The following is a 27,506-nucleotide window of genomic DNA, read 5'->3' as shown; positions in this document are numbered from 1 at the left end:
CTCAAAACCCTTGAACAATGGCATTGTGGCTGGAAGAATGTCATTGACTTGTATACTTGTGCGTGCATGACTTTTATTCATATCATTTCAAGCTTGATTTCATCGCAATTGTTAATTATGCGAAAAATTAAATTATACTCCTACTTAGTAAGTACTTGGTGATTATAAGGGTTTCTTGGACATACAGAATTGAAATTAAATTGGAACTGAAATTGAATTAGGATTGGAATTAAATTAGAAAGAATTAATTCATTTACAAATCCTTTGTTTGGTAAAAAAAATAATATATAGAATTGAATTTGAAGGAATTCATATAAAGTGAGTGTGGAATGTATATAGGTGTTATTTGTTTGTGTATGCATTGCGTGAAAATGTCCAATTTTATACTTCTTGTGCCTCTCGTTATGTGTCCCAGTTTTCTATTTTGGTTATACCTGTATTGGAAAGAATTGGAATTGAAATTGAAATACAATTCCAAATTCAATTTTTTTGTGATACCAAACATTAGATTTGGAATGGAAAGCTACCATTTCAATTCCAATTCCAATTTTGCAAGTCCAATTTTATGTTTTGAACGGAACCTAATTTAAATTTGAAAGATGGAGAAAAAAAAAATCAAAATTGACCTCGAGTTACTAATAAAACTTCAATTTTTCAATTACGACTGAAGTAGAAGCAGCCAACGGGAAAATTCGTAGAACAGCTCCAGTTAGAAATTGTTGCCACGTGAAAGTTAGTGCATCCAGAAACGCATATTCGCTGAGCACTCATCGCTTATATATATATACTGCATCGTAAAGCCAGACTCCAAAATAGGAAGGCATTTCTGCATCAGAAAATCGAAAACCACACAGCTCCAACAGAGTAGAAAACCTTCGCTACCGTGGTTGCAGGATGACGATCTCTTCAGCTGATGGGTAAATCATTCTTCATTCATAATTCCTCTTTAATTACTATTCGATATCGTCATCTTGGCGGCTCTGCCTCATCGTTGTTTGTCTATGGATTGTTGTCTGCTTTGTCATGCATTTGTGAAGAAATCGCTTACTGATTTGCTTTCGAGGCTAAAATTTGGCCCAATATGTGGCGTCGATTTGTTAATCGACGGAATTCGCCAATTTCCATTTCTGAAATCGAACCAAAGTTAATGTCACCCGTCCTTCCCGTATTGCCCTTTTTGAGATTGTGGATACCGGAACTTGCTTGATTTAGGCTAGAATTGATCTCGTTTTTGAAGTCCTTGGTAATTCATAGTGACAAAAGGCAATGTGTTTAATGATGCTACGTTGTTCACTCGCATATACTTATTAAATAAAAACTATTCATATATATTTGCATAGTATATGGTATATATTGTGTCTGGTGTAGTTCATGTGAAGATTTGATGCTCCATTTGATGGAGTATCTGTTGGAAGCAAGATTTACAAATTAGCATAATTGCATATATTCCCTTTCGACAAAGTAAGGACCATTTAAAATTATCACGAATCCTGTTTATAGCTGTGTGCAGACAAGCATTATCTCTTGCAGGTGTGTTATATACAATTTCCATCCAGTTTCCTCAGAAATCATGTAGTAAATTTTTTTTACTGGCATATGTGCATGCAAAACTAAGTCACAATTTCTCTTATATGGATTAATCAGAAAAATTTCATCCAATATCCTTTTTATCGTCTTAGAATATTTATGTTGACAGTAGCAGGCAACCAAGACATATTTCATATTTTCATGTAACAAATGGGTGCCTATACATGAATTTTACTTAGCTCAGAAATTGCTATGTACTTGTGATATGCGCTAGCTAACGCACAATAGACTTTTCTGAGCTGCTTGAATGTTTCACTATTCAAAGTTTAAGCTCGGGCTGGATACTTGTCTCTTAAAAGTTCTTGCGTCAATTAAGGGGCCATGTTTAGTCTTGCTGCATAGTTAGCACCAATCCTAAGAAGATTGATCTAAGTTCAGATAGATAGTTCATGGCTTACTTAGTGAAGACACCCTATTTAATGCGATATGGGAAAGTGCTAAAGAGCATTCTAGTCTGAGTGCATGGTAGAAGCAATGCCGAGATTCATTAGCAAATTTAGCATCGTTCGTACCTAAAGCAACTAGTAACTGTTTGTAGTTTTTATTTGCATAACAGAGTCAGTGCGGTACACTGTTAATAGGTATATGATGATAAACTAAAGTAATTGGTTTATTATCATGACCATTGAGGCAATAAGCAGTGTGTAACAGAGAGGCTCAATATTCAATTTTAGATAACCTGCTGTTGTATCTTGTGCTATGAAGTTCCATTTAGTACATAACTGTTAATTTTATCAATTGCTTATTTATTGCCTCAATTATACTGTGAGATTGAAGAGCCTAATGTTCCCTTGTTTTTTTATCAGAACTTCTATGCTGCAACTTGCTCCACTTGAAGCGGTACTATTCGATGTTGATGGCACATTGTGCGATACAGACCCCCTTCATTATGATGCCTTTCGCGAGATGCTTCAAGAGGTAGGAATATTCTTAAATCCAACTGTTTCATTTCCGTGAGACGCTATGTGTGTAATATCATTTGTTTCATTGGTATGCCACTTCAGTCTATGATCATCATCTCTTGCCCTTCTAATTGACAAATCCTTTCAACAGATTGGCTTCAATGGCGGTGTTCCCATTGATGAGGAATATTTTATAGCAAATATTGCTGGGAAACACAACGAAGATATTGCTTCGATCCTTTTCCCAGATAATCATGAGAGGGGTGTGAAATTTTTGGAAGACAAGGAAGCAATGTTCAGAAGGTTCCTTCCTATTCCCTGTTCCATACACACACAAATTGAGAAAAAGGAATGCTAGACTTTTTTAGCCTTGCACTGACTCTCTGCTTTGAGTGATACACAGGCTTGTTAAGGATAAAATAGAGCCGGTTAAAGGCTTATATAAACTCAAGAAGTGGATTGAAGATCATGGATTGAAGCGAGCTGCTGTTACCAACGCTCCCAAAAAAAATGCAGAGTTGATGATCTCATTGCTTGGACTGACAGATTTCTTCGAAGTTGTTATTCTCGGAAGTGACTGTGAACATGCGAAACCATACCCGGATCCCTATTTGAAGGCACTTGAAATTCTCAAGGTGTCAAAGGAGCACACATGTATATTTGAGGTTTCTTGTTCACTCAGTGCTTCACTCAATTTCTCATTTAGTTATCCTCGTAGCTTCCTAACCACTGGTCGCCGCATGTTCAGGATTCTGTGTCGGGAATAAAAGCCGGGGTTGCTGCTGGGGTAAAAACTTTTGGCTTGACGACTAGGAACCCAGCGGAATTACTGATGAAAGCAAATCCATCTCTTCTCATCAAAGACTACGAAGACTCGAAGCTTTGGAGTGTACTCGACGAGCTCGATAATAAGGCCAAGGCATAGACAAGTGGAGATTAATGGATGACTTGACAATAAAAAAGCATTTGATTCCCAGAAAATATAGCTCATATGGAGCTCCTCTGGAGCATTGTTCATGTAATACTCATGAAACCTTTTCAAAGGTTCGATTATTATCATACATATTTTAAGATTGGTTATTAAACCAAGTGTTCTGCCATACATATTTTAAAATTGGTTCTTAAGTTTGTGAGTAAAATCAAAGAATTATGTAAAAGTACAATAACGGGAGTCGAACCTAAATGAAAAAAACATAAATTGTTATGGTCAATATTGGAATTTTAGGTCGAATTTTTGTCTAATCCAAACCAATCAAAAAATTCAAATAAAAAAAATGAAAGAGTGAACTGCATAAAATAACCCTCACCTTTTCAAAAGTTTCACTCCAGACCTCTGACTAAAAAAAATATCGCCACAAGCCTCTGACCTTTAACATAATCACAAATCAGGTTTTTTCGGACTAAAAGACCCTTCAGCCCTAAAAGGGCATTATGGGCATATCACACGGACTTCTGCAATGGCGGCCTGCGACCTGACGCGATTTGACGGCTGTGCGTCAGCCGTCAATCATGATGACTATGCGTCAGCATACGTGCCACGTATACCAGACTTCATTTGTGATTTAACAAATACATTTCAAAAATTTCACTTTATGGCTGTGTCTCATCTTCTTTTTTATTTATAACATTGTATTTTAATTAATTAAAATACATTTAGTTTATAATTAAAACAACATACTCCTAGAAAATATGGTCAATACATATAAGAATCATCCAATGTAGTTTTGAAGTTGCATTTTTAAATGGAGGGATGTGCACTACATACAGATATGCTTCATTGCTACTTAAAATCGAGAGCCTAAAATAAAAACAAATTTTATCAAATAATTCAAACTTTTTCTGAAGTCGAATCTTCAAATTATTTAAGTTGTACACGACTTATATTTTAGTATGGGAGAATACATAAGACGTAAAAGTTATGCACAAAATAAAAAAAATAATTAATAAAATAGAAAAAGTATGTAGTGAGAATTAAAAAAGCCAGTCATTATCAAATGGTATTAATGTACTAAGATTTGTGTTTTTTAAGTGGAAATGTTTGAAATTTAACATTATAAAGATAAATCTTCCAGTTTGTTTTTTAGTCATGAACAATTAATTGATTTGACAAACGAACATTACATATTACAGTGAGTTAGATTAATTAATTCTAGTACTCCACTATTCAATATTGTATGAGTGTTGTTTGCTAAAATTTGCTTATATAATTATCAAGCATTGAGTTGTTTCCAATGATAGCACTCTTTAATTTGAAGATATGATATAGTGTATGTTTTTAATTGGAATTATATAAGTTGGGTCTAAACCGAATTAATACTATATCGCAGATTTGATACAAAGATAATTAAGGTCGGCACATGTAATGTCTTTTTATAATTTTTATTACAAGACAAAATACAGTCTTAACAAATTTTTATGGTATTTTTTATGGTATTTGTGAAAACAATTAAATCAACTCAAACAATCAAATTTGATTTGACAAAAGCGCAGCCATGTGCAGAGCTTGTCTGCAAAAATGCAACCATGTGCATAGTAAAAATGACTGAAATGACCTTCAAGGCATAAGGGTCTTTTAGTCCGAAAAATGGCTACAAATATCTCATTTGTGATTATGGTTTAGGTCAGAGGCATGTGGCGATATTTTTTTTAGTCAGAGGTCTGGAGTGAAACTTTTGAAAAGGTCAGGGTTATTTTATGCAGTTCACTCAAAATGAAATTTGAATCATACCAGAATATCCAAAAATTGAATCTAAAACTCCATAACTAGCCAAATTTGAAATGAACCAAAAAAGGTTGGAAAATTGGAATGTCTTGGCAATAAAAAAATAAAAAATTCGAAAATAGGTTTTTAATAATTAGTATTAAAATATTCAAATAAATACTCATGGGATTATAACATTTAAATGAAATTCATTGTTTTGGGTTTTTAATTTACTTATTTTCTACACTAGTCGACAGTAGCGATGCAATCCGCCGTCTTCCGATGAAATGTCATTTCTGATATCTCTCAATTGTTTTGTTGCAGAAACACAGCATCATCTGATTCCCCAATTTCCGCACTTAGCCCCTTTCTCCCTCCCTACGACCAAGCCCTAATCATAACCCCCCCTCAGATTCCTCCCCAATCAAACCTCAATTTCGTGATCTCCGCTCCAACCTCGTCGATTTCTCGGCATGGACTCGCAGCCCAACAATCTCTACGACACGGCGTCGCAGCCGGACACCGGCAACGATGCCTACACATTCCTCGAGTTCATCACTCAGGGCGAGGAGGACTTCGATTACCCCGAATTCCAAGAGCTCTCGCAGCCTATTCGATCATCCACCGCTGCCTGGCCCACTCCATCCGATTCTATCTCTGCCTCGGAGCTTCCCTCGTCGTCTGAAGCCTCCCACTCCACCGCCAAACCCCGCTCTGCGCCCAACAATAACAGCACTAGTAACAGTAACAGCAAGGAGACCGGCGTGGTGGAGGCCTTGGCCGCGGGGATGAGCGGCCTAAACTTCGAAGACACTGGTGGTGACGATGAGGTTTTTGAGTATGGAAAGGGAGACTTCACTGAGCATGCTTGCAGGTATTGCGGGGTCACCAATCCGGCCTGCGTTGTGCGCTGCAATGTTCCGTCATGCAGGAAATGGTTTTGTAATTCGCGAGGGAATACTTCTGGTTCGCACATTGTCAATCATCTGGTGAGTCATTGCGAAGAGTAGTTGCCTGTTTGCAGTTTTTGTATTAAGTAAAATAATGGGTTTTTGCTTGGTGTTTTTTACTAGTTGGGGAAAGTGCCTGATAAACTCTCGTTCAGTCTAAATTTTGTGAACGTGCTGTTTGAGAAGTAAATTGGACCAAGCTAACTGCCACTCTTTGATCCATTATAGGTGAGAGCAAAACATAAAGAAGTGTGCCTTCACAAAGACAGCCCTCTGGGGGAAACGATCCTTGAATGTTATAACTGTGGTTGTCGAAATGTGTTTCTTCTTGGATTCATATCTGCAACGACAGAAAGTGTTGTTGTTCTGCTTTGTAGGGAACCATGTCTTAGTGTTAATGCGTTAAAGGACATGAACTGGGACCTTAGTCAATGGTGCCCACTTATTGATGATAGATGTTTCTTGCAATGGTTACTAAAGGTTAGGCATCTGGCATCCTTATGCTCCTTGTCCCATTACAGAATCCATGTTTCTATCGATAGCTTGTTAAATTTGCTGCAAAATAGGTGCCGTCTGAACAAGAACAGCTGAGGGCTCGACAAATTAGTGCCCAGCAGATAAATAAAATAGAAGAGCTTTGGAAGACAAATCCAGATGCTTCCTTAGAAGATCTTGAGAAGCCTGGTGTAGATGATGAGCCTCAACCTGTGGCTGCGAAGTACGAAGATGCTTATCAGGTTCTTCTTGTGAAATTTGGTGTGGTCTTAGTTAAATTAGTTTGTTCATCAGTGAAGTGAAGTATATTTTCAATAACCTTATCTGATTATATTGCTGTAATATTTTTTCCCCAGTATCAAAATGTCTTTGCACCACTCATTAAGCTCGAAGCAGACTATGATAAGGTATGACTACCCTCAATTTTTGTTTCACGCAGAGCTTCCCTGAAATAACTACCCCTGAACAAATAAATTTGATTTTTTAAATTCTTTTTCCTGTATGAGTTTTTGTTCACACTTTATATGACTGTTGCATTTTTTGGGTGTATTAAATGTTAAGTGATGCAGAGTTAAAGTAAAATCTAGCAAAATCTTTAATGAAGTTTGTCTTAAATTTTAAGCTATGGAGAGTTAAAGTAAAATCTTAAATTTCTTCACTTCACTAGAAAGTTTGTCTTTTTCTTTCTTCACTGTATTAGTCAGTTTCCTTCATATTTGGTGTTGAAATAAAATTTTTTCACTCTATATTAGTTTATTATTGGAGAACCAGTTCAATTTTTCCATTGCTTGGAATTGAATAAGACATTATCACCAGCAGGAAATGGCGCGTGCTCCCATTTGACAAAATTTATCTCCCTAGAGGTCCTGCAAAACAGAAATAAAATATACAAAACCATTAAAGTTTTGAACTTATAATGATTAATGAAACAGGCTTTGGAACCAGAAATATTCGAAAGCTTTATATATAGGGTTGTCCAAGTTGGAATCCTAGATTTGCTGGTGCATACATGTTCAGAAGAGTTCTAACCGCGACTTATGTTTTGGCAGATGATGAAGGAGTCTCAAAGCAAAGACAGTATCACAATTCGTTGGGATATTGGTCTTAATAAGAAGCGCATTGCTTATTTTGTGTTTCCTAAGGTAGCCTCTCATACTTTTAACTGTGTATGTTTTCACGATAATTTTTGTGGGATGATAACTGCATTTTTTTCTCTAGGAAGATAATGAAATACGCCTTGTACCTGGTGATGAACTTCGACTCCGTTATTCAGGGGATGCAGCTCACCCCTCATGGCAATCTGTGGGTCATGTGGTATGACATCACATTCTGAACTACTCTAGTTTTCTCTAGCTATGAGCTTTTGTTTTTTGATTTCAGCAGCGTGTTTCTGAATTATCATAACCTCTCACCAGGCAGACCGAGTTATAATTTTCATTTGCTTTTGTTTAGTACTCCCTCCGTCCTCAAAAAATAAACTAGGTTTACCATTTTGGGCCGGCCCCAAACTTAGACCAAGTCTAAATATGGAAAGTTTTCAACAAATAATAATCATACACATTATTTGTAATGTGGACCCTACAATCCACTAACACTCCTTACACTACCTTTCCCCCAACCCCCCCCCCCTCTCTCTCTCTCACTTTCTCCCATCTCTCTCTTACTTTACCAATGCATTAAAATCCATGCCATTTACAAGTTTGTTTATTGAGGATGGAGTATATGATTTATTGACATATCTGCGTATCCTTGAATGAAAGTTGAAACCTGTATGTCATATCAGATAAAATTGACTGCACAAGAGGAGGTTGCTCTTGAACTTGGTGCTAGTCAGGTATATAATAGTTTAGTTGCTTTTGTTTTTTTTATTATTATAACCGTAAAAATGAAAGATCTGAGTCCATGTTCAAGCAGGGTGTTCCTGTTGATGTCAACCATGGTTTTAGTGTCGACTTTGTTTGGAAAAGCACAAGTTTTGATCGGATGCAGGGGGCTATGAAAACTTTTGCTGTTGATGAAACCAGTGTCAGTGGGTAAGTGATAGCTTTCTTCTTGTTAGTGTATCTCAGTTGGTCGGAAAGTGCAATCAATTGTCTATGCCTTCCTAAGCACCACTTTAGGCAAAGCTGATATTATCAACTAGAGGGAAAAAAAAATAAGGAAGACAGTACATCAGGTTCTCTTTCATGAAGATGGAAGATTTATGTCTACTTCAGATCGTTTTCCTAGTTCCTACCCTTGGCAAAGAAGCAAAGGCCTATAAGAAATCAAATTAAGAGGCCTCTAGCTAAATCTTATTCACCATCTTTTATGTGTCTGGTAGTCTGGCACTGGGAAAATAAATTTTAATGCTCCCTGTGTTTGAATCTTTCTGATATACGGGGTACCAAGAAAGCTCTCATCAAGTGGCTGTCCTCACCAAATCATTTGTTAGATGAGAGCTTGATGAGAAAGCTCTTTCTTGATCTTATAAGGCATACACTGAATGCACTTTCTTGATCTTTGGTTACAATTTTTTCATCCTTAACTGATTGCTGCATGCGTGCAGGTATATATACCATCATCTGCTTGGCCATGAAGTTGAAATGCAGATGGTTCGTAATACGTTGCCTCGAAGATTTGGTGCACCTGGGCTTCCAGAACTTAATGCATCACAAGTATGGTTCTTGTGCTCTTCTATTTTATTTGTATTGGCTTGTCGTAGATCTTTTTCCTCATGCTTATTATAGGTTTGAAGCTGCAGTATGGATTAATTTTAGCTTTATATAAAAGTATGATCCCTGAATCACAATGTCGGTAGATTGAAGGAGATCATCATTTTTCCCCTTAGAATTGGATAAGCACTTATTGGAATAGCTTAAATATTGTCTGAAGGCCAATGTTAGGTAAATAGTGTTTTCTCTCATAAAATTTTGTAGCTTTCTCTTATAAGCATTGTTTTAGCTATATATAGGAAAGCAAAAAAGTTGGTTTTTATTGTGTTTGAAGTGGTGGGATGATCAAATTATGTGGAGGTTCCATAAATTGATTTTTAGCGGTGCAGATTGAGCTGTGCCTTTCCCCTTTTGTTGTTTCCAATAAACTGTAATACAATTGCCAATTGTTGTAGGTTTTTGCTGTCAAAAGTGTGCTACAAAAGCCTATAAGTCTCATCCAAGGTCCACCTGGAACGGGCAAAACTGTGACATCTGCTGCAATTGTGTATCATATGGCCAAACAAGGCCAGGGACAGGTTGCGCTAATTTGCAGCTACTGCTTATTGGAGAAGATACATCTGCTTTCTCTGGAACTTTTTTGATCATGTTTGGTTTCCGTTGTAGGTGTTGGTCTGTGCTCCTAGTAATGTTGCTGTTGATCAGCTAGCCGAAAAGATAAGCGCAACTGGTTTGAAGGTTTGGATATTGCTAGTCAAAATGTTATTTTTCTTAAATGCATGTGTTGTGTGATGTATCACCTTAAATTGCTCCTTTACTAAAATTCTGATCCCAATAAACATAATATGGAGATTGGGTGAAATCTGGTTGATTCATGATGCTCATGGATGGCACCTCTTATCCTTCTTGATTATAGGTTGAGTTTGCTTGCTGATATATCCTTGTTACAATTTTCCACCTGCCTTTGCATGATTCCTAGCCATATGCTAAAAGAGGGTAAAAAGGAAATGGGGAGAGAGATTGAGAGCACTAAAATAGATCTAATGAATTCCTTGATTGTGCAAATTTGAGATTTATGTCCCTTTCTTGGCAGATTATTTATTTATCAGTCTTTTTTTCTTTTAATGATAAGGTTGTCAGACTTTGTGCAAAATCAAGGGAAGCTGTCAGTTCCCCTGTTGAGCATTTAACCTTGCACTATCAGGTTTGTACATATTGTACATGGTGAAGATATTATTATGTTTTTTCCAATGCCACGTCCTGTGAATATGAAGGTGTTTAGGCTTCTCTATTTCTTTACACACACAGGTTAGGCATCTAGATACATCCGAAAAAAGTGAACTTCACAAGTTACAACAACTTAAAGATGAACAAGGTGTGTTACCTCTGTTATCCTTATTTGTCCTTTTTTTTAAATCAGCATTTTTGAGACTTTGAGTAAAGAAATTGGATTTTATAAGGGTGTGTATTTCTGTGTTCAGTTCCGAATTAGCTTTCTTGATTGGTTATTTGACACTTAAATGATGGGCTGTCTGATATGTTTGAGATAAAATGGATAAAGTGTAGTTACTGAGGTTTATGTCACAAGGTCCGTGATGGAAAAAAATTGCTAATACATTCCCCTTTCTCAATCAAGTAAAGGTATTGGTTGGCTCATATATGTCCATGCTTGGTTATTACATCCAAGATTGTAAATGCAAATTATATTGCAAGTTTTTCTTGGTATTTTGTGTTGTTCTTTTGGTCGGAGAATGATGGGATGAACAGAACTTCTGAGTTCACTGTAACTGCTGTATTGTTCTTAATGTGTTCCATGATGATTTTTCCCGATTAACTTAGTAAAATTCCCAAGTTTTGGTTGAAATTGGTTAATAAATATGGAGGAGGCTGTGGGAGCAGGGAGAATATGGTACCATGCTCACCATCAGTGCTGTATGGAACCATCAAAGGAAATTGTTTTTCTTAATGAGAATGACCATATTCACTTATTCTGATATTTGTCTTTGTTAAAGAACAAATTAGTATCATGGACATGACTTAATGAGAGACGCGTTCTTTATTTTCCTTGCACTATTGTTAGAAGGTATCTATGTTTACTCCGAAACAGCCACTCCATGGATCATTGGTTTATTGAACTAGTATTTTGTTTTCATTATCAGTTTTGTACAAAATGACTGTTTTAAAGTTTTTCTGTCTTTAATTATGAATGTTGTAAATTAGTTTTATTCATGTAAATTCTAAACTTTGCAGGAGAATTATCCAGCAGTGACGAGAAAAAGTATAAATCCCTCAAACGAGCAACGGAGAGGGAGATATCTCAAAGTGCTGATGTGATCTGCTGTACATGTGTGGGGGCTGGGGACCCTCGTTTAGCAAATTTTAGATTCCGCCAGGTGATACATTATCACAAATTCGGCAGTTTTTGTTGATAACCTTCTATATATTGGGGATTGGGTTATTTAGTTTATTATCTTCACCTTGGATTTTGCAATATTAATTTTTAAAGCCAATTTTAGGTTCTTATTGATGAATCCACTCAAGCGACAGAACCTGAATGTCTTATTCCGTTGGTTCTTGGAGCGAAACAGGTAAATGAAGTTCGCCTTACTTATAGTTTATACTTGGTTATGTAGCTTTGTTTTTTGAACAAGAATGGTGCAGGCTGTCCTTGTGGGAGATCACTGCCAGCTTGGTCCTGTTATTATGTGCAAGAAAGCTGCACGGGCTGGTCTGGCCCAATCTTTGTTTGAACGGCTTGTGATGCTTGGTGTGAAACCAATTAGATTGCAGGTGATTTTTAATCTCTATTTGCTTTGCAACTCTAAGGAAGCATGTTTCTGCAGTGCTTGATTACTAAGTTTCTCCAGTTGATTGGGGGAATACATTACCTTGTATGCTCCTTATAATTATGCACAGACCCAAATCTTATCTATCTCTATCGATTTCTGTTGCTTCCTTATGCACTCCTCATTCTGTTATTCAGTACCTCGAGTTGAATGTACATGTACCTGCGGCGTGCTTATGTAAAATGTTGTCTTTTCTGCTGTACATTTTGGTACATACATGTTATGAATCTGGGGGGAAGGTTGGGTACACATCAAGTAGCAGCTATATCTGCATGTGTGTGGTTGATGCTTGAGTTGCAGGAATCAGATGAAGTTTTTTCCTTTTAAGTAACATTCTCTAATTTCAGCTGTGATGTGCTTATATTTGAATTTTCATATTGCTCTCTACATTTTTCCTCTAAATACTTTCGATTTTCCTTTCCAGGTTCAATACAGGATGCACCCGGCTCTTTCTGAGTTTCCATCTAACAGCTTTTATGAAGGTACTCTTCAGAATGGAGTTACAATAAATGAAAGGCAATCACCTGGCATTGATTTTCCATGGCCAGTACCAAATCGTCCCATGTTCTTTTATGTCCAGGTATACCATATTAGCATTTCTGATGTGTTCTCTCAGGCATGCATTTTTTGGAAGGTTGTGAATGACAGTTGATGCTTGTTTTGCTTATAACAATCTTATTGAATCTTGATACTATTACTGCTGCTGGAACAAAAGGAATACAGTTTTGCTTGCTTTGATGTGTGAAAGACCTTTTACATGCTATGAATTACTACCTTTTTTTATATAGCACAACCAAGATAGACTGAATCAGAGATGTTTATATTTCCTATATTTTCGGCTGTTTGTTTGATACACATCTCTGTATGCATTTTCTTCACTTTTGTCATTGTTTCTCAAAGAATGTTTTTCTGTTTACCTTCTATAGATGGGACAAGAGGAAATCAGTGCTAGTGGTACATCATATTTAAATAGAACTGAGGCTGCAAATGTTGAGAAAATTGTAACCACATTTTTGAAGAGCGGTGTTGTTCCTAGTCAGGTTTGCTGAAACCTCTGTATTTCTTGGATTTGGTGCTTAGACTTTTCAGTTCGTAAAATGATTGTTATAAGTTGGCCTTTGGCAGATTGGTGTTATAACACCCTATGAAGGCCAACGAGCATACATTGTCAATTACATGTCACGAAATGGTGCTCTGCGTCAGCAACTATACAAAGAAATTGAGGTGAAATGTGATATCAAATAATTGCATTATGGAATCTACCCATAGATCAAAGCTGATGAAATTTCTGTTTCAGGTAGCAAGCGTAGACTCATTCCAGGGTAGGGAAAAAGACTACATTATTTTATCGTGTGTGAGGAGTAATGAGCATCAGGTGGGTTTTAACTGTGGTTTATGTTTGTATATTGCATTATTAGACAGGGTTATTTCAATAGTCCATACAGATGATATTGTTTAATTATGCTTTTTTGGGGTTGGGTTAGATTGTAGGGTAGTTTCAGGGCTGTGGATGATTGTAAAGTTGTTTCTCTGTATGTAAATAGCTTCACGATGATATATCTTTCCCAGTATAATCTCATTCTGTCCATGTTCAGGGCATTGGTTTCCTCAATGATCCTCGGCGGCTTAATGTTGCCCTCACACGTACCCGTTATGGTATTGTCATATTAGGAAATCCTAAAGTTCTAAGCAAGCAACCTCTGTGGAATGGCTTATTAACACACTATAAGGTAACTGCTTAGTGCTTATATTGTGTTTTGCTCTTTGGTTAACATGCCATGAGCACCCTTTCAGGCGGCCTTTTTTATTGGCGCTCTGGACTTAATATGTTTGCAAATACTGTTTTTTGTTAATAACTTTTTGGCTCATTTCTGTGGAAATTCTTTGGTGACTTACGGAATTTTGATTCATCAGGAACATGAATGTTTGGTTGAAGGACCTTTGAATAATTTAAAGCAGAGTATGGTTCAATTTCAGAAACCGAAAAAGGTATCTATTGGATGTCTCATGGATGTTGTTTAACTCATTTGCCTATCTTCTATTGTTTGTTTCTTTTGAGTCAGTTTGACATGGACTATGTGGTTAACACATGCAGATATACAATGAACGAAGACTTTTCTATGGTGGAGCAGGTATTGGTCCCACTGATAATTTTGGATCTGTTGCCTCCAGCCAAAATACTGATAGAAGGGGTCCTCGCTCTAGGGGTATGCTATTTTATGGTTTAGAGGCCAAATCTTTATTTTTGCCTTCTATAATTATAATTCCTGGAAAAGTAATGATGTTTCTGTAAGCAGGTCCTTACATGCCTCCTGGTCCACCAAATGGTGCCCCTAAGCCTGGTGGTCATCCTTCTGGTTATGCAGTGCCTCGGGTACCCATGCCTCCATACCATGGAGGACCTCCATCACAACCATATGCCATCCCCGCTCGTAGTGCCGTACATGGGCCTGTTGGCGCTATTCCTCAAATTCCACAACCAGGCAGCCGAGGATTTGGTGTTGGTCGTGGGAATTCTAGTGCACCCATTGGTAGTCATCTTTCACACCAGCAAGGTGGACAGGCTCCTATTGGAAGCCTTGCGTCAAACTTCAACTTTCCGTCTATGGATAATGCTAGTAGCCAACCAACTGTTGCTGGACCATTGTCCCAACCGGGTTATTTCTCTAATGTATGCGTTCAGTGAATTTTTCTCTTGTATAGTTTGTTAATCTCTGGTATTGTTCTGATTAGAGCCTGAGATCTTCTGTTTATGGAGTACAGATGACAGGTCAAGGGCCAAACCAAACATATAGGGATGGATTCTCCATGGGCGGCATGTCTCAGGTTATTTCTTTAGCATCTCTAGTCTACATATCTGGTCAGTTTCTTTGTGTTTATTATTTGTCCATCCTGCAGGACTTTTTGAGCGATGATTTCAAAAGTCAGGGATCACACATCCCTTATAATGTTGCTGATTTCTCCACTCAGGTACTTAAACATTTTCATATTTTTCTTGATTGGTTTGTCTGTATAGTCAAAACAATCTGTTTTACTATTAGATGGAATTTCCTAGCAATCTGTATGCTGTACTTTACTCATTTTATGCTACTCTGGTTACTCTGTAGGCTTCTCAGAGTGGGTATGCGGTTGACTATGTTACACAGGGAGGACAAGGATTTCCTGGGAGCTTTCTTAACCAGAGCTCTCAAGCTGGATATGCCCGTTTCCCTCCAGGGAATGATTACATGTCTCAGGTTTGAATATGATTCTTTTTCTCTTGTGGATAATTGAAGGTGTAAGTTTAGAGTTGCTTGGTGGGACTCAGATTGCAAAGAATTCAAACATCGCCTTTTTATTTTAAATGTTGCTAGACATGGGCTTTGTATATGCAATTAGCATGACTTTACATCTTTGGGGATTTCTAATCCCTTTGTGTTACGTGTAATTTATTTCTTATTAAAAAATATATAGAGGAAATTGGCAAATTCTTTTAGTTTGTTTCGATTCCCCTTGGATGATTGTTGAATGAGAAGAATATCTGATTTTTTGGAATGAGTTAATCACTAATGGTATTACTGAATATTTTTAGACTAAGACGACAACAGTCCTTTGTGTCTTTCCTTCATACCATTCTCAAGTTCAACAGGGCTTCAGTATTTAATTCTTTAATCATTGGAAGTATTGGAAATCAATATGATATACAGGCATTAGGCAACTGATAATTTAATTGAACTGACATTCAGAATGATATAAGTTCAAATGAAAATGTGTATTTGCTGTAGGCAGCTATTAGTTTGAATATTGAAATAAACTAACCAATAAACTATTTTGACTATTTTGTTGCATACATATTTGAGGCATGTTTTGAAAAGGAGTAACACATGGTTCTTTCTTATTGGCCATTGGGTTAGTTCTTTTTTTTAATTGTTTTATTTACTCATCTGTTTGTGAGTTGTGGGTTTGTAAGTATTTCCCTTTCAATAGTTTAAAAGTAGTACAGTATATAAAACCAAGTTTTCATGCTTTCATTTTGAATTTGACAAGATATAAGTTGTTCAGTGTTCACTTTTATGCAAAAAGATAATGAGGCTTAGAGAAATGACAGGAATTTGACTGAAATCATATTTCCATTGGTTGCTTATTTTTTTTTATCTTCATGATATGGTCATGGCTGTTCACAATGTAATTTTTTTTATACCATATGTATGAGGTTTGACACTTCCGAGCATTTCAGGTGGCATTTGGATTTGCCTTAAAACTTTAATTCAATCATCCACGTGATGGATTTTTCCTTAGACCACTTGCTTGCCTATCAACTAAGCAAATAGCTGCACTTCTGCTTTCATTTGACAAAATGTGTTGATTTTCTTCAGGAGTATATGGCCCATGGTTCTCAAGGTTTATTTACCCAGGCTCCGTTCAGTGATCAATCCCAAGAGGATGCTTCTAAAAACCACTTTGGTGTGGCCAATGCCAATCCTCTTCAGTCACAGGTGATTTTCATTTCTTCATTTAAGTTATGTTTGAATTTATTTGACAACCTTATCTCTCACTGTTGAGAATTTTAGCCCCTATTTCCCTCTTGAATGCTAAAGCATGTCCCTCTTTCCTGTGCTGACTCTTCATGTACACCTGGAGTTGGAATGTTCATAGTGTTGCTTGTCTGTTTGCAGCTGAATCCCCTTTATTCACAACCATTTGCTCACTACAATTCACAGCCACTAAATGTACAGAACTCACAGCCGCAGCCATCATCCCAGCAGGGTCAAGGATCCCAGAATCACAAGCTTCACTACAATGGATGATGGCTGCTTAGATTTGGATGTTTTGTTTCCGCATTCAGATATCTGTTTTGTGCCATCGTGTGTGGCATATTATGCACCCGAAAGATGGTTTTAGTGTTTGACAAAGGTATCAGGTAGATTGATGACACAGCCCTTGGGAGGAAGTTTCTGAAACGACTGGATCAGATTGAATTTTGATTAAGACCGACTCAGAGGCAAACACTGTCGGGTACACAACTAGATCTTAGAAGAAATGTAACCCCAAGGACCTACGCAGCATGGACGACACCAAATGGATCTGGAAGCAGAATCAGTGAATTCCAGTAAGTGGCTTCATCGCACTAGAGCAGCTCCTGCTATGATTTTGACAGCATGGCTGATAAATTATCACCTCAATCTCTGCCAAATGTAATTAGCTATATATATATATATATGCTGATGACAAGAGTATTTATTATCCTAAGTTTGGGATGATGCTTGCTGTTTTTTCAGTAGAGTATTATCAAGATGAATTTGAGATTGATGTTAATGCTATAGAGAGCCCTGTTTCCTTCCGTCTTTCTTGTTTAGTACTGTGGCGTTGTTGGGAAGATGTAATGGTTTCTGGCACCTTCAAAGAAATGCATCAATACAAGTGTATGCTTTTAGTTTTGAGCCAGGCTAAAATATCAATTCATCCCGGTACAATCCTCGTAGTTTTGCAAGTGTCGTGAGTTAAGTGGAATAAAATAGATAACTAATAAAATAGGAGAGAATAAAATGAATAATTGAAGTGAAACTAAAGTAGGAAAAAAAAGGTCAGATGGACTGAATGTGTAGGTTTTTGTGATAAAAGGAAAATGATTAATTTAATTATATTTTGTTTTGATGAGTTTTTGAATGAATAATGAATTGACAAAATGAGTGTTTGTTTCGTGTGAATCATCTCCCATGCTTATGCTTTTTCTTCAACACACACACACACACACACACACACACACACTTTATCAACTTATCTGCGTCAAGTGTGGTGTGCATGGAGACAGTCAAGCTAAATTAATCTAAACCTCCTCAAGTCGCAGCTTAATAACATGCCACTCATAATACATTGACCTATTGATAAGTGATACATCGACATTTTCGTAAACACAACTTGCTAAATACAAGATGAACTTGCAATTTCACTTTTAACTTTACCAAGTCATATCCACAACTGTTCATGGGGTTCTGGAAATGCGAGAATTTTCATAATTTTGAATATTTTTTCAATGGACAACCACCCTCAAAAGCATGGTCCAGCACATCCTCCATTCGCTTTGCAAGTAATATCTATTTCAAAATAAAATTTTACTATTAAGATCAAATATCAATGATATATACATTAACCAATATATTCCAACTAGATCTTACTCTTGACTATGACCTCATAATATGTCAAGTCTAAAAAGGAATAAGAAATCAACAAACAAGATGGTGCTCAAATTTACCTCTAGACCCGATAGCACAGCTGCTGGCACCTCCGCTAAGTCTTTTAAGTTCCTCTCTGGAAGAATAACTCTCTTAATTCCGTACCGATGGGCTGCTAGAACCTGCATACATTTCCGTGCAGAAACCAGATACTTAATGTCGTAGCAATCAGTTGAAGAAAAATGCAAAGTTGGCAATGTTCTGGCGGAACAATTTATCCTAATAAGTTACATTAAAAATTGTTATGAAGTCACCGATGTGCTTACTGCAATATGATATCCATTCTCATTACCTATATGAGGAACAAGGTAGAAAAGAAAATGATCGGACTGGGGAAAGTGATAACCATAATGAGAGTGAAAAGAGCAATGGATGAGTGTGGAATAAATATCCTTCATTGTTCATTTCTGAGTTGTTCAACATAATTACGACAATTTAACTTCATCACCTTTTTACCCCCTCACCCCAGGTTGAATAGATTAAGAAATATGCTCCCATGCTCTATTTCCATGTTGGGCTGGAATAAGGAATCAAGATTCATAAAGATCTCAAATATACCCAGGTCAATGTGAAGATGCTCTTTATAGATGTGCTTTATCTGGCCTATTGTATTTGTATATGCTATGTTTCACCAACATAAAACTACCAAGCTGAAATGGATAAAGGTTCGTTACCAACCCAAGTCATTCAGATTATGAAAACTTTAGTACTCATTCGTTGCCATTATGACAATAATTGAGTCCGATAATTGCTACCGTAGATAATACTATCATGCAAAAAAGTTCCACAAGGAGAACTAGGAAACAGATGTGTCAGAAAGTAGCAAAAATACCTTATCCTTGACACCACCAACAGGTAAGACTAAACCCCTCAAGGTCATCTCCCCAGTCATTGCTGTATCAGCCCTGACTCTTCTATGACTGAAGAGTGAAACCAGTGATGTAACAAGAGTTACACCAGCTGATGGGCCATCCTTTGGTACAGCCCCAGCAGGAAAGTGTATATGAATATCTCTACCTTCAAGGATATTGCTTTCCTCAGCGTTAACCAATTTAAGCTCCATCGCTCTTGCTCTAACCTATAGAGATGCACAATTATTGCCAAATAAGACTTCACCTAAAGAATGCAACATTATTTCCTCAGAAAATGAAACACATTGTCATTTAGTCATAATCAAATCCAAGGGTAATGCACTTTCATTCTACAATAAAATTCGCTACAACTATAATCATAGAAAAGTGCTTGTAGTTGTTTATTGTACCACCTCTAACTTCAACAGACACTATTATTTTTTAGGTTATTGGCAGCGGTGTTCATGACCATACATAAAAGTTTGACCATCAACACACTTCTGAATTTGGCCATTTGAGAACTTTGCACTGGTTCTGAGGATTTAATAGGCACGAATAATACCAGAGTTCTTTGGTTGATGTATAAATATTGCAGGTAGGTACCAGGGAGAGTCATCACCATTTAAAATAAATATTCTCAAGGAAGATAAGATAATTTCACAGGTTCTCAATGCAATTGGAGAAAGTGGAGATGATTACCCATGTCATTGCAATTTGTGCTGATTCCTTAATAACATCCCCAAGTTGGCCAGTGAGATGCAAATCTCCTTTTCCAACCATTGCAGTAGCCTCAACAAACTGAACCTCTCCTCCAAAGGCTGTCCATACTAGTCCCACAGATACTCCAGGAGTAGAAACTCTGTCAGCAGTTTCTCTATCATCGTACCTTGGGGGCTTTATTAATATAGAATCACCTCACTTCTTTAGTATAGTATATCAGAAAGACAAGACAAGACAATAATAATGCGAATGAAACCAATCTGAGCCAACGACATTTGACTAATTTTCAAACTTACTAACTCGTACTTATGATTCTGAGAAGAAACTACTACTTACTCCAAGAACTTTCTCCAACATAGCTTCATCGACAATGAAGGGTGAGGTCACCCTGAATGTATTTGATATTTCATGCTTGTTTACACCCATTGGAATCACTTCCATTTCCACTTCAGCCTCACCAGCAAGTCTACCATCTAGCAATGGAGAAGCTAGTCGCTGGACATCTTTGCTAAGTGGCACTGAATGATCTTGTTCAGCGACTCTGACAGCTGCGGCACGTGCTAAAGCAGCCAAGTTCCTCTCTAGATTACGTACACCAGCTTCTCTTGTATATCTCTGAATAACAAGTTGTACCATAGCCTACAATAAAACCAAGAAAGCCAATACAACTTAGGATCCATGAGATTCTGGGTGACATTTTATTAATTGGCAAGAGATGGCTAAGAACTTGAGCATACCAAATATGCTCGGTAAAACCACCATCTAAAACATGATACAGATGCCTATAGCTAGTAGCATTTTGTGTACTTATGAAAAGTAATTGCATAATACATCCATACCTCCGGGAATTGAAGGAAATCAAAACTCAAGCCGTGCTGATCAAGAACTCTTGGAACTAAATGCTGCATTGCAATCCTAAGTTTCTCTTCAGGTGTATATCCTGGCAGCTCAATGACTTCCATCCTATCTAGAAGTGGTGGAGGAATAGGTTGTATTCTATTTGCAGTGGCCACAAAAACTACCTTCGACAGGTCAAATGGTACATTCAAATAGCTAAAAACTTTGATCAAGGATAACCATTATAGCATAAAAATCTAAGAAAGTAAGCATAAATACATATTTTTAACCATGTGTCCCTGCATGTTAAGAGCCAGTTGAAGAGAGCATATTTTGCATCGCTCTAAGGAGACCAGACCTAACACATGGCAAAGAATTGTTGGAATAAAAAAATGAACTTGATTTTTATAATTAAAAGGTGAAGATATTTTGTAATTGAAATATCTAGATGAATAAAATATAAAACAAAAATAGAGAATTCTAGACGATGTTGTGATATAGAATGATAAATCACATATTTGCCTAAATCACATTTATGAGAAAATAAAATGCAGGTGCTCATTGGCTCTACATTGTCAAAGCTAATCATTGACAGTGACAGGATACTGATCATTAAAAGTTTTGTTCTGTTCAGGATCAAGTACTTCAAGTAACGCCGACGCTGGATCACCTCGAGCATCAGAACCTGTTTTGTCAATCTCATCCAGCAACATAACTGGATTGCACACGCCTACCCTCTAAAACATTTAAAAGAACTCTTCAATTCACTTGTGTGAAAAACATAACACTAGTATTCAAATATAATTCTTGAAAGTCTCAAACTACATACTTTAATGTGTAACTGGGTCGGGAAAATATTTTCAATTTTAAAGAGAGTATGGGATGTCCAACCATATGTATATTATGTAAGAAAACATATAATTAAATGTATTCAATATATTAAAGCAACTAAATTGAGGATTCATTTCAAACCAGACTATAGATTCATCACACGGGCAACGATTCATTATATGCAGAATGACAAAAACAAGCAAAGTGTCAACTGAGATTCTAGTTCTCTATTATAGAGAAGCACATAGAGTGGTGTAATAGAGCATAAGCACATTAAATGGAGGGCCAAAATCATGTAAGTACTGATACCATGCACAACATGACTCTGAATCCAAAGCATCAAGCAACAGTTTTGATATTTGACAAAAACCAAATTGTCAATGAGGACACATCCTTGGTTATGAGATGAGAAATGCCACGAGAATATGGATTGTGATAAAATTATCATAAAAATCGCCCCAGTTGCTTTTCTTTTCTCCCAATCTTAGGGTCAGTTTGTTTCCTAGTTTTGTCAAGAAAAAATTCCTTATAAGCTCAAAACATAGTTATAAAATGTACACACTATCTGAACTTGTCATATCAAATCAAGCAAACCAACTGAGCCCTTAATGTTCTACAATTATTCAATAATTTCTTAATGAAACTTCTCATATTTCACTTTGCCTTTTTTTGTTCTATCTATTATTCAATAGTTATAGGTATCTTACCCTAATGAAGAAATTAACTTTCTAAGACAAACATATGCAAATGAATCAACCACCGTGATGAGATTTTGAGACATCACCACACACCTTTAGTCCATCAATAAGACGACCAGGCATGCTCCCTATATACGTACGCCTATGCCCTCTAATGTCAGCCTCATCTTTTACACCACCTAAGGATATGCGGACAAATTTTCTGCCCAAAGCTGCCGCAATCGATGAAGCTAAAGATGTCTTTCCAACACCTGGTGGACCAACAAAACACAGTACTGGACCTCTTGCATCTGGTTTGAGCTGCACGAGATATTTGGAGAATGATCATTTTGAATAAAATATTCCTATGAAATATCAAAATTGCGTTATTTGGGACCAACCTTGCGAACAGCTAAATATTCAATTATCCGCTGCTTCACCTTCTCTAAACCATAGTGTTCAATGTCAAGACACTCCTTTGCAACCTTTAAGTCCAATTCCCGCTCTTCACTGGCTTTCTGCCAAGGTAGGTCTGCAAGAAGTTCCAGGTATACGCGGGAGCTATTATACCCAGGTTGTTGAGGCTGCATTTTTTTCAGTCTCCTGATATAAGAATATAATTTGGAATTCAAATGGCATTCTTTATAAAAATTCTAAACAATGCAATCGTGAGATAAATCTCCAGTTTATTTTATGACGACCATCATGACAAAACATAAACACAACATAATAATATCAGGGTTTATGTTCACTTATGGCCAGAGTTATGCCTGTACATTGACATTTTGGCCTAATCTTGAAAAAATTACAAAAATGGCCTGGCCTTTCAAATGTCATGCCAAAATGTTATTATACAGGCAATGATGCCATTTTCACTTTTCTTTTTTTCAATTGATTACAGAAAAATCATGTGAAACCATATATTATATGGCTCGGAATTAGCCTACGCCATAGAAAGAGAAACTGGCTATTACACAATAATAGACAATAAAGCTCAATAATGAACTGTTGGTTCATAAGTGAATATTACCACATAATATTATGAGTAAAGCAAATCACTTCAAAGTTAAAAAGCTGAACTAGAATCAGAAAAAATATGCCAGGTATATTAACTAAACAGGCCATGTATGATCTATAATATCATACATAAAGCTAGGCCCCGCTAGCCCAAACACAGTATTAGGCAATAGTTTGAGAAAGAAAGTTCGTCTCGGACAGCTGTTAGATGAGAAAGATTCAAATATTCCCTTTCAAGGGACTCAACAACATTGTTACAAAACCTCAAGATCCATGAAAAGTGGAGAAGTCATGAACACAAAGATAAGTCACGATCTTATAAGCATCTAAGCAACAGAAACTCCTCAGTTGTATACCTTAGTTCTCTCTGAGCATGTTTCCAGATATTAGCAGGCATTGAAGCATCTTGCATCTTCCTCTCTAGAGCAGCCACATCATCCTCCTCATCGTCATTATCACCAAGTTCTTCCTTAATAGCCCGCATCTGGTACAAGTTCCAGAAAGCATTAAGGCATATACACACCATCAGAATCTACAACCCGACATATAAGGCGGCGAAAAATAAAAAACAACATATCCTAAAATCCAGAAATCAAATAAGTGGATTATCGTCCCACATAAATCATCGATCCCATCTTCAGTTTCAATTTCAATTGAAGTAACATCAAATGTGATTGTGAACCCATTTTAGTTACAGGTGGCAAACTAGTCTTTCAGATAAGTAGTAATATACCACTTACAAACTGCATAAAGTTTTTCATGCTGCTGGAAGTTACAATATATGTAAGCTTAGTCCTTAATCTCTTATCCAAGTTAGTTATATACCACTTATAAACTCATATCGCTACAGAAGCCCCTATCTTCCAAAAATCTCAAAGTCATCAAAAAAACATTCCCATTTTCACAAGAATCCTCCATTCACACAAACCACCCATTTCTCTGCAATATTTCTTTAATCCAAAACACAGTATTTTCAAAAGGCCAAGTACATTTTTTCCATAGTCAATTTCAAGGCAATCTACTTAGGGTGGTCCAACCTTTGCCTGCCCCCCCCCCCCAAAAAAAAAAACACAAACACACATGAAACTGCAAACCTGCTGACGGAGGAGAAATTCTTTCTGTGACTTTGACAATTGTCCCTCAACCTTTTGTGTAATCTTCTCGGCTACACGAATCGACTGCATATAACAAGCCAAAAAAAGTGGCTCATGTTTACAGGCTCCTCAAATTCTTAAATAACCCATTAGCTGGATCTAGATACCTGCAAATGCCTATCAACCAATTCTGTTGCTTTGGAAAGCCTCACTTTCACATCAACAGAATCCAGCATAGATAGCTGCTCTTCAAAGCTAATTTCAAAACTTGCTACAAAAATATCAGCCAGTTTGTGCACAGGAACTGTCTCCAATAGAACTTTAGTCCTACCTCCTGTTTTTTGTTTCTATATGTAGAAATTAATCAAATTAGAGAAACTGAGGAGAGTAATTGAAATGTATGTCTTATTATAGATAGTTCATAATTTGTTAGGAATCAAGCTGTAAATTCAAACTCAAATAATACCTGCTCAAGCACTGAAATAAGCTCCATAGCTGTTGCCTTAAATTGTCTGGACAATGCTATGAAATCTGGCTCGTGTTCTACTTGATCCATCTCTAGTAATAATGTAATATGATAAGGAGATTTTGAATCAGCATCTTTATCAAGATAGATCTCTATCAACAATGTCTACTTAACCCAGACGACACGAAATTTAAGATGGACTTTCGTGGATGACATATGTAGTAAACGAGAAAGTAGCTTTTTAATATACAAGATTATGTATCACGCATAATTCTTTGAATGTATTATTACAACTTGTCTATGCAAACGCCATATTAATGGGTTGACTCATTCATTACTTGATTAGCATTCAAAAATTTCAGCCATTAATCCTTTATGTATCCTCATTGGTTTTTAAACAAATGTTGATTGGATTCTGTTTGAATAAGGAATGATTTTCTTGATTCCCTCTCCTATGCAACTGATCCAATGATGTTATCTTAGAGGTTGAATAGACAAGCAATATATAAACCAATTGGGGATCAGACCCTGTAACTAATGCAAGCTGGGATCGTGACGTAGTCATGGAATTCAGTCGCTGGGAACACAGATTACTCAGGAAGTTCCATAAATGAAGAACATACCTACTATACCCACTAATTAGAATAGAGGAGTTCAATCAGTAGTAGGGGAAGAATATCAGGGGCATTAGTTCAACATCAAATAAAAGGCACCTAACACTACAAGTCTGTGGTACCTGGGGCTGATAAAACAACAATTTAGAGGGATGGTCTCATTACTCATTTCAGCATATTAAAAATAGCATAATGCAGCATAGTTGATCAGATGGTATTTACAAGTTATTTCCCTCTCTGCCTGCAGTTGTTAAAAGAGAAATGAGATCTCTGAGCTCTCATTTATACAAGATTTTCCACTTGCGGATATATTAACCTAAGACACATCAAAAGGCAGTTAAAATAACTCATACAACTTTGTTTCTTCTATGTCCATTTCAATTAGACACTACCGATTTGCTGTTTTTTGTGTTCAGTTAAATAAAACTCAGGAGGCCAGGGATGTTGTTGAGTGGTTTAAGTTTAGCTTTACCTTGAGGGTTAAACACTCCTATGTGCTGGCCACACTCATCATGTGTATAGTTAGAATACGAATATTCGTGTTACCAAACGTCGGTGCCTTTGAGTTACGCTTACCAAGTTTAGTCATATCCAGGGAAGTGATCTTGGCAGTGTAATATGTTCCTCTTGTGCTCAGCTCCTGAACACTGAATCTACACAACCCTTCAAGAACAACAATGTAGGTGACTCTTCCACTTGGTTTCTCTACTCCTCTTGACAGATGTAAAGCTCGAGCAGCAACTCCGCTGGAGATATTAAAAAAAACAGATATACCACTGACCAACAAAATTGCAGTGGTTTCAAATTGCAAAAAACTTAGCTTCAGCAATATTGATATACCTGTTATGCCAGTGAATAACTTCTTGGTTATTCTTAGCTCCGTGCTTGTGGGACTCAGATATTTCGTTGTGGGTTTTCGAGCTTCGTTCTCCTAAATTAGTTCCTACACCTGAAAATATAGTTCCGCAGTCACTCATATATCAATTCATGAAAATCATAATACTGCTATAGTGGTATTACTGCCACTAAGATTATTTCGTAAGCCCGTATTCATCACGTTTCAATATTTCCATCAACCCGATCGGGAATGAACTCGATTACAGATGAAAATTTTATGTGCTAGACCAGGTACACAAATCATTCTCTCTCTCAAACGGTGGTTAACTTCACATACACATAGATCATCTAAGTAAACAAAAACACACACAGGTGGAATCGAACTTGGAAAGCACGATAATCACCTGGAGACGACACGGAGCCGGCTGTTGAAGACTCTGCCGCAGCATCACGAACCGGCAGGATTCCGATCAGTCCTTTCTCCTCCCTCTGCCACAATTCCTGTTCCACCAACTTCACACTAGCACCACAACCACCCACAGGAGCATAAATTTCTCAACCAAATTCCGATTAAAAAAAGGCATAAACAGCTCATCAAACATAAATTCGAGATAAGTACCTGCTGGATGAAGTGCATCGAATTCGAATAATCGCACCAGGTAGCAGCACTTTGTTCCGGAACGGAAGTATAGCGAGCCGGCCGGGCAGCTCCACCGATTCCGCCATATTACAACTATCAACCGTAAATTAAATATTTTGTATGAATAATTTAATCAGGAACAATTTGTTGGGCAAGTGTGTATATACTGTGATTCGAGGATGGAAATTGGAAAGGGGAGAAAACGCAAAATATGTGAAAACGAAGATAGAGAAGAAGACAAATTGGTGAAGGTGGATTTATGAGGTTGGGGAAAATTGATCATTTACATAAGTCGAAACAGAACCAATATATATATATACACACAGAGCCAGAGGGGATATTCATATTAGATATATAATCATTTCTTTTCTCTCACATCGTGGACAATGTTTTATTTTTAGGGCGATTCAATTTGTCCCACACCGACTTACAAAAATAGTCTGGGTTGGTCTAATAATAAAATAATTAAGCCTAAATTCTACTACTAATTCGGATTGAGTTCAATGTAAAATAGTTGGAGTACTAATTCATCTCTAATGTCTTTCTTTCGTTCCATCTTTAGGTGGTAGTTCAAA

The 27,506-nt window shown here is 36.9% G+C and overlaps 3 protein-coding genes across 4 annotated transcripts; 2 read left to right on the top strand and 1 right to left on the bottom strand.

Annotated features, from left to right (window-relative positions):
- Positions 1-723: 723 nt before the first annotated feature.
- On the top strand, positions 724-3,574 carry LOC121753719 (haloacid dehalogenase-like hydrolase domain-containing protein Sgpp). The gene is made up of 5 exons (XM_042148966.1): positions 724-917; positions 2,394-2,505; positions 2,641-2,792; positions 2,893-3,154; positions 3,238-3,574. Exons 1-5 carry the CDS (start codon positions 895-897, stop codon positions 3,412-3,414), a joined length of 726 nt encoding a protein of 241 aa, XP_042004900.1. The 5' UTR covers positions 724-894; the 3' UTR covers positions 3,415-3,574.
- Positions 3,575-5,424: 1,850 nt separating this feature from the next.
- LOC121755529 (regulator of nonsense transcripts 1 homolog) lies at positions 5,425-17,552 on the top strand. Its single transcript, XM_042150830.1, has 29 exons — positions 5,425-6,179; positions 6,369-6,620; positions 6,707-6,877; positions 6,992-7,042; positions 7,685-7,777; positions 7,854-7,949; positions 8,419-8,469; positions 8,550-8,668; positions 9,184-9,292; positions 9,745-9,867; positions 9,956-10,027; positions 10,422-10,493; positions 10,598-10,664; positions 11,540-11,682; positions 11,806-11,877; positions 11,951-12,079; positions 12,560-12,715; positions 13,062-13,175; positions 13,261-13,359; positions 13,433-13,510; positions 13,731-13,865; positions 14,050-14,124; positions 14,231-14,342; positions 14,433-14,806; positions 14,899-14,961; positions 15,034-15,105; positions 15,243-15,371; positions 16,491-16,610; positions 16,791-17,552. The coding sequence occupies exons 1-29, from the start codon at positions 5,664-5,666 to the stop codon at positions 16,920-16,922; spliced, it is 3,795 nt and encodes a 1,264-aa protein (XP_042006764.1). The 5' UTR covers positions 5,425-5,663; the 3' UTR covers positions 16,923-17,552.
- A 411-nt stretch (positions 17,553-17,963) lies between these two features.
- Positions 17,964-27,233, bottom strand: LOC121755390 (lon protease homolog 2, peroxisomal). Of its 2 annotated transcripts, XM_042150693.1 has the most exons (17): positions 26,911-27,233; positions 26,696-26,811; positions 26,295-26,403; positions 26,031-26,200; positions 24,841-24,932; positions 24,542-24,721; positions 24,375-24,458; positions 23,637-23,764; positions 22,665-22,866; positions 22,378-22,584; positions 21,362-21,492; positions 20,758-20,971; positions 20,255-20,557; positions 19,898-20,092; positions 19,180-19,425; positions 18,368-18,469; positions 17,964-18,209 (listed from the first exon to the last, which is right to left on the bottom strand). In XM_042150693.1, the coding sequence occupies exons 1-17, from the start codon at positions 27,015-27,017 to the stop codon at positions 18,126-18,128; spliced, it is 2,670 nt and encodes an 889-aa protein (XP_042006627.1). In that variant the 5' UTR covers positions 27,018-27,233; the 3' UTR covers positions 17,964-18,125. The 2 variants fall into 2 exon arrangements, with proteins under 2 accessions (XP_042006627.1, XP_042006628.1); XM_042150694.1 differs by lacking the exons at positions 26,295-26,403; positions 26,696-26,811; positions 26,911-27,233 and having other exon boundaries at positions 24,841-24,930; positions 26,031-26,167.
- Between the last annotated feature and the right edge of the window lie 273 nt (positions 27,234-27,506).

This window comes from Salvia splendens, chromosome 11, assembly GCF_004379255.2.
Source record: "Salvia splendens isolate huo1 chromosome 11, SspV2, whole genome shotgun sequence".
Lineage (NCBI taxonomy): Eukaryota > Viridiplantae > Streptophyta > Magnoliopsida > Lamiales > Lamiaceae > Salvia > Salvia splendens.
Note: the sequence above shows the minus strand (reverse complement) of the source record. Positions and strands in the feature narration are given on the sequence as shown.